At 31.4% G+C, this 6,898-nt stretch overlaps 1 protein-coding gene across 2 annotated transcripts; it reads left to right on the top strand.

The window, feature by feature from the left end:
* Positions 1-247: 247 nt before the first annotated feature.
* Positions 248-4,765, top strand: LOC129902562 (tropinone reductase homolog). Of its 2 annotated transcripts, XM_055977890.1 has the most exons (6): positions 248-396; positions 3,008-3,165; positions 3,265-3,472; positions 3,566-3,782; positions 4,196-4,308; positions 4,466-4,765. In XM_055977890.1, the coding sequence occupies exons 2-6, from the start codon at positions 3,077-3,079 to the stop codon at positions 4,640-4,642; spliced, it is 804 nt and encodes a 267-aa protein (XP_055833865.1). In that variant the 5' UTR covers positions 248-396; positions 3,008-3,076; the 3' UTR covers positions 4,643-4,765. The 2 variants fall into 2 exon arrangements, with proteins under 2 accessions (XP_055833865.1, XP_055833857.1); XM_055977882.1 differs by lacking the exon at positions 248-396 and having other exon boundaries at positions 2,950-3,165.
* Positions 4,766-6,898: the final 2,133 nt, after the last annotated feature.

Genomic DNA, 6,898 nt, shown 5'->3' with positions numbered 1-6,898 from the left:
GGTCGCAGGTTCGATTCTTGGCAATGACATATTTTTTTACTTTTTTCATCAGTCCCTTAAAAAAAGGACGCACTTTATTTATTATTATTATTATTATTATTATTAAAAAAGTGGGCCATTTGGATTTGGGATATTTTTATTTTTTAAAGTCAATTATGCCCTTTGGGCTTTTTATTACTTTTTAAAAAGATAAATGTAGTAATGTAGTGTAAACAACTGGACAAAAATCAAAGCAATTAATCTACTCTACACACTACTTTTCTAATTGAAGCCCTAATTACTTTGTGTCTTCTTCTCTGTTCATCTTCGTTTCTCTTGTTCTGTGAAGGTGATGCAGACTGAAGAGGCCAAATGATATTGCTTCTTGGCCCATCACCCATGGCTTCCAATTTCAAGGTATTTCTTTTTTTTTTCCCTCTTTCTTTTTAACCATACTCAAAATCACAATAAATCCATTATTGTTTCTTGTTAGTTGTTAATCAACCCATTTTGTGAAATGGGTAGCTGACAGCTGACCCATTTTCCATTCATGAACCCCCAGCCTTGATTGTTTTAATTTTTAAATGTTGTTTGTTTGCAAAATTGGTCTTCTAGATATTTATTTTTAGCTAATAAAAGAATCAAAGTGTAGATTTTTATTTAGTAATCAATTCCCTTTTATGTGTGTTGGATTGTGGTTAAGTTGTTTTCTTGCTTATCGAATGAATGAGAGTTATTTTAGTGGTTGCTTGGTGCCTTATGTGGAAAAAGATGTGTTTAATAGGATCTCTAATGATGTTATTATAAAAACATTTCAAGGAATGAAACCTCGTCGTGTATAGTTGTAGTAATATACTTGCACTTTCAATAGAGAATTGTGTTTGTTTTGATTTCTTCGCGTGTTTATTTTTTTAATTTTCTTAAAACCCCTTATCAAATATTCTGGTTCCGCCCCTGGGTGTATGGATGTAAAATAGAAGTTACCAATAACAATCACAGGAAGGAAGATAAGCCCCAATCATCAGGGTGGAGACTTGCAGCAAAATTGCAATTATGCTAATAATAATTGCAGATATCTGCACCTTAATCCGAAAAGATTTTATTTTCTTCATTTTTTTTCAGTTGTAATTTGTTATTTATAATTTTCACCAACTTCTCCAAAGCAATGAGATATATATGCGATGCGTAGTGCCTGTGAGCATTCCTGAGGTACTCGAAATGATGTGCTTGAACTTCAGATTTTTTGTGTCTTGTAAAACCAACATATTGGTATTTAATAATCAACGAGTCCAACGCTATGTGCAGATTAGTAAATCCCTGTTGAGTGTACCATTTCACACCAAAATGAACAACAATAGTGAATTAAATTAAACTAGCACAATCTACTTTCTTAATGAACCTAGTTTTTAAAATTCTATTAAAGAGGTAAAGGAAAGAACATTTGATTTACCGTAAAAATCTTCTTGTCCAACAGAGTAAAATTTATGATCTATGATGTGTAGGATGTTCAGCCAACTTAAAAGACAATTTTCAATTACAACTCTATAATTTGAGGGATTAACTTACCTAACCAAACAGCAGTGAATTGAATGAATTTAATTTGATTGCTGACTATAGGCACCGGTCTACTTTGGCGTCGATAAGATTAATAAGGTCATCTTAAAATAATTAATTAGTCATCATTGACGAAAAAATAAAAGCGCCATAGTTGACTGGACACATAAAATGACAAACCATAGGGGGACGGGGCCACAGACAATTTTCAAAAGATTAAAGAAAGAGTATTTGCTAGTGTTTGGATTATAATCTGTATAATTCGAGATATTTTTTTGGTCAACTATATCATGGTTGAGTAATTTTAAATATGCTATAGACAATATAAATTGAAAATACACTTCCTACAAAACAAAGGAAATACATCACGCACCGCAGACACAAATTTGTGCAAAAATAAGTCAATCTAACTACAGCAACAATATTAGATATGTCTCATTTAAAGAATTCACGTCAATATCTGATATTTATATGTTGGGGGAGGAAATACCATAACTAAAGTTTGATATGATGATAAATAATGAAAATAAATTGGATACGAGAATTTTACGTGAAACCTTCAAAGAAATAGAGGGAAAAAACTACAGGGTAGAAGGATTTTTACTATTATGATATGGAGTACAATATTTATCTTGGTGTATACATTCTTATTTGAATTTTATTCGTCTAGTCTCTATAGGCAAACGAATCTAATTATTTTCTATCATAAACTCTTCTAGTATTTTCTCCCTTGATAATAGCATCAATTAGTTAAATCTTTTTTGAAATGTTATTGATATTAGGTAAGATTTTGTCAATTCCATGAAAAACGTCTTTCACAAAATATATTCCTGTTTTCTCATGTTTGCACCCTTGTTCCTTTGGTAGCCGGTAAGAGTTATACAATTATTAATAATGTAAAAATTAGTTATGAGAGATTTGTATATTATTTTATACATGAATTAGTTATGAAGGGATTAGTTATTTCTTTTTCTATCTTGCATAAAATAATGCATATATTCTTTCATAACTTATACATATATTAGTTATACATATTTCTAAATAGCAAAATCATATACAATATTAATTTTATATGTGAATAATTTACATCTTAATTAGCTACCAAACATGATATTGCTATGCAAAATTTTATACATGTATAGCTCACATCTAACCCAGCTACTAACCGACATTATTGGAAGTATGCTATATCAATCCATGTACATGTATACATTATCTAGTCTATAATGTCCTAGCTTTTATTTGACCATGGGTACCTTCCTCCCTTCCCCTAATAAGTACAATAGATATTTTCTGAGTCACTTTCAACTTTGGCCGTCATATTAGACCGCAGAGAACTTGGACTATGCTTTTATAATAGGCTAGCTATTTTAAAACATCATTTACATAATATATTTTCATGTCAACTAGCTTCAGTGCAACTAAGAAATTGGAAGACTATATATATGTTGGGCTGACCTATGCTGCTTTGCAGATTAATTGACTCTTCTTCATTCTATCCACAATTTTGTAAATCCTCATTATCTTAAGAAGAAATTGAAGGATGGCACAGATTGGAAATAGTATCGGAGATGGAAGATGGTCTCTTCATGGCATGACTGCCCTTGTTACTGGAGGTACTAGGGGCATTGGGTAAGCAACATAATTTATTTCAAAAACTATCCATATTTTTTTTCCTCTGTCTTTTTGGGAGTTTGGAGTTCATTTATTTCATTTTTACTTATGATTTAGGCATGCTATTGTCGAAGAATTAGCGAGTTTTGGTGCATCGATCTATACATGTTCTCGCAATAGAAAGGACTTGGATGAATGTTTGGAGAAATGGCAAAATAAAGGGTATAAAGTAAATGGTTCTACATGTGACTTGTTCTTAGAAAATCAAAGAATCGAGTTGATTGAGAAAGCCACTGAACACTTCAATGGGAAACTTGACATCCTCGTAAGTAACCCAAAATGTCTTACAAGTTACATCTACTGACAGTACTCGATCAGCGCAATTTGAGTGACAATAGTTGTTTTTTTTTTATTTTAGGTAAATAATGCTGCTGTATGTATACCAAAAGAGACCACACAAATTACTTCTGCAGATTGCTCGCTAATGATGGGAACCAATTTTGAGGCTTCATACAAGTTGTGTCAATTAGCATATCCTTTTTTGAAAGCTTCAGGAAAGGCAAGCATTGTGTTCATCTCTTCTATATCTGGGATCATGGCTATTCCTTTTGTTTCTCTCTATGCAGCAACAAAAGGTACTTGTCATTGTTCTCTTATTTTTTATCCTTAATAAGAAATTTCTATACTCGCATTGTGTTATAATTATTCAATCAATATTGTAAAGATATGACACCTGCGCCTAACTCAATTCCAAAAGTTAGCTCATGAAAGAGAATCGCTCAAATCCATATAAACAGACCACAGTCCATTCTCCAACCAACGTGGGACTTTTATCCGCTCTAGATGAAGAGCTGTCACGATCATTCACATAAATTGAGAGATGGAGCTAGCTCTGATGCTATGTTGAATAACAGTAGAAAGATAGACTATAATTCTTTTATATCAAATTGTTTTGGGTTTCTATCGTTATTCAATCAACATAACAAATACTGTATTACTAGTATTTATTTTAACAACCATTCCATTTGATTTGATCTACTTTTTATAGGAGCAATAAATCAATTAACAAAGAACTTGGCCTGCGAATGGGGAAAAGATAATATTCGAGTTAATGCTGTTGCACCTTGGATTATTGATACCGCCCTTACAGATACTGTAGCTGTAAGTATCTTTTTCTCCTTTGTAAACCTCTGTTTCTTTTTTTCTTTTCTCTTTTAAAAGAGAAAATGATCTATTATGCTTCTCAATTTTGCGATTTAGAGCTGATATATCCTTCTAGTCTTTCTGACCCTAGGTCCTTTTCTTTTCCAATTTGTAGGAAGATTTTGAGTCAAAAGATGTGGAGAATTTAATAAAGAGAACTCCAATTAGCAGGATGGGAAAGCCAAATGAAGTGTCATCACTTGTGGCTTACCTATGTTTTCCAGCTGCTGCTTATATAACTGGCCAAATCATTTGTGTTGACGGTGGGAAAACTGTTTCTGGATTTCCATGACTAATTACTTTCATGTCTAAACTTTCTGCTCATAATGATCAGTTTCAGAATCAGTCAAATGTCAAACAAAGTGTATTATTTTGGGAAATTTTCGCATATAACCATTTAAAAATATCTTAATTATGCTCCATAGCTATATTTTGCTAATTACAATTTGTAGCTATAGTTATAGCAGCGTTTATATAATTCGCACAACATTTGTATACGTTTGTATATTTCATTATACAAATCATATACAACGTTTGTATAATTTGCTATACAATTTGTATTGTTTGTATATTTCGCTATACAATTTGATTCGTGCACAACGTTTGTATAAATCGCGCGAATTATACAAAACTCAAATGTATAATAGCGCGAATTATACACAACTCAAATTATAATTACAGTTAGATGTTTACCGTGACCCATAATTAATTCAAATTATAGTTATATTAGTTAATTAACTAATATATATTTTTTTATCTGCGTAATTTTTTCTATTATTTTTTAGTCTTCGTCGTATCGTTAGGATATGGTATTTACCTACTTTTAATGGGATATCACTTAAGGCGCATTTCCTTAGGTATTCCAAATAAAGCTCATATTTATAATAAGTGAATATATTATTTTAATTTCAAAATGTATATTACCATTATTACTATCTTGTGATTAGAAATGGTAATAATGTTTTAATTCAATGTTGTTCCATAAGTTTGGGAACATCTTAAGGAGCTTATATCTCATGTTTGGAAGTGGTAAATTTAGTAGGATTTTGAATCGAATTTCAGATTGAACTTTCAGGTTGAAGAATAAACTCCATGTATATCACGTGTATTTCACTAGTATGTTATGTGTGTATATCACTTGTATATCATATGGTATGCCATCTATAAAAAAAATAGAAAAAAGACATAAAATGACACATGAAGTTGTCCCGGATTTTCAAAAAGATGTCTTAACTTTGCGGGCGTCCTATTACACCACAAAAGTATGGAATACCTTTGTAAATAGATCATTTTGATCCGTTTTCTCCCTATGTTTGTTATCATGCAGATGACGTGCGTGAATGAGATATTTTGCTTCCAAAAATGAATTATAAAGCGTCGTATGCTAGTTTTTTCTCACTTACCTCTTTCAATACATCATCTTCTTTCCCAATTTATCAAAAGATCTGTTAGTTTAAAGTTTTAAAAAAATCATCCTCTCTTGAATGAAATCAATCCAAAAAGGCAAGAATTTTGTAACTTCTTGTTAATTTCCAGTAGTTCAAGGTTTAGTTTCTTCTTAATATATCTTTAAATTTTGTGAAATCAAGGTATCTTTTGTAATTAAGTTTTGAGGGAAAATGCTATGTTGAATCGTATTTGTAATGACGAGAATGATCCGATGTTGTCTGTGAAAATGTGATGCAAACATGAAGACTTACTTTTAATACAAACTTCCTAATTGGAGGACAATCCAGCTCTAAGACGCTAAGTTGTTCATCTTCAATTTCCTGTTTACTCAGCTAGTCCCCCAAGAAATTGACCAACAAAAGTAGAAATTGAAACAAATAATCTTCAATTTCGTGAAGGAAAAAAAAATGAAGAAATAAAGGTGTGAAATAGAAAAGAAAAGAAAAGAAAGTGTATCGTTTATATGTTTGAAACATCTCAGATCAGGTTCAATCCGACTTTGGTTAATATTTAAATTAAATTAATTTATTAAAAAGGGGTGACTCACGTGCCTATTCAAATTCCAATATTGATGTCAAAATGATCTATTTACAAAGGTATTTCATACTTTTATGGTGTAATAGGACGCCCGCAAAGTTAATGTGTCTTTTTAAAAATTTGGGATAACTTCAGGTATCACTTTATGTCGTATTTTCTCATAAAAAATATTGATTCTCGTGACATACATATGCTTTCCTACTTACACGAGCCCATATCCTTGCTTTTCTATCAATTTCTTCTGGGTATTCCTCAATGTCCCGGCTATTCACTGAACGTGAGAAGCAGATAATTAATTATCTGTTTCAGGAAGAAATCGAAGAATTTCTTGGCAATCCTACAAGATCCGTTCATTCTTTTTTCTCTGATAGATGGTATACACAATATGCATATGACTGACGCTCCTTGATATACAATGGTGATACATAGATATATGCAGGACATACATTGCAAAGAATAAACACTTAAATCACTCTTTTCGAAACACATACAACCATAAATATGGGTTTTCATATTCACACTTCAAGTCCAACAATAGAATTGAATTCAAATTTACACTAAC

Source organism: Solanum dulcamara, chromosome 1 (assembly GCF_947179165.1).
Source record: "Solanum dulcamara chromosome 1, daSolDulc1.2, whole genome shotgun sequence".
NCBI classification, from domain to species: Eukaryota; Viridiplantae; Streptophyta; class Magnoliopsida; order Solanales; family Solanaceae; genus Solanum; species Solanum dulcamara.
This window is presented reverse-complemented; position numbering and strand designations above follow the sequence as displayed.

What these genes read in the sequence shown, in the direction of transcription:
- LOC129902562 (XM_055977890.1), top strand. Translation starts at nt 3,077, where the DNA reads ATGGCACAGATTGGAAATAGTATCGGAGATGGAAGATGGTCTCTTCAT. An exon ending in GGAGGTACTAGGGGCATTGG is followed by an intron (nt 3,166 to 3,264) that starts GTAAGCAACATA and finishes CTTATGATTTAG; the next exon opens with GCATGCTATTGTCGAAGAAT. An exon ending in CCCTTACAGATACTGTAGCT is followed by an intron (nt 4,309 to 4,465) that starts GTAAGTATCTTT and finishes TCCAATTTGTAG; the next exon opens with GAAGATTTTGAGTCAAAAGA.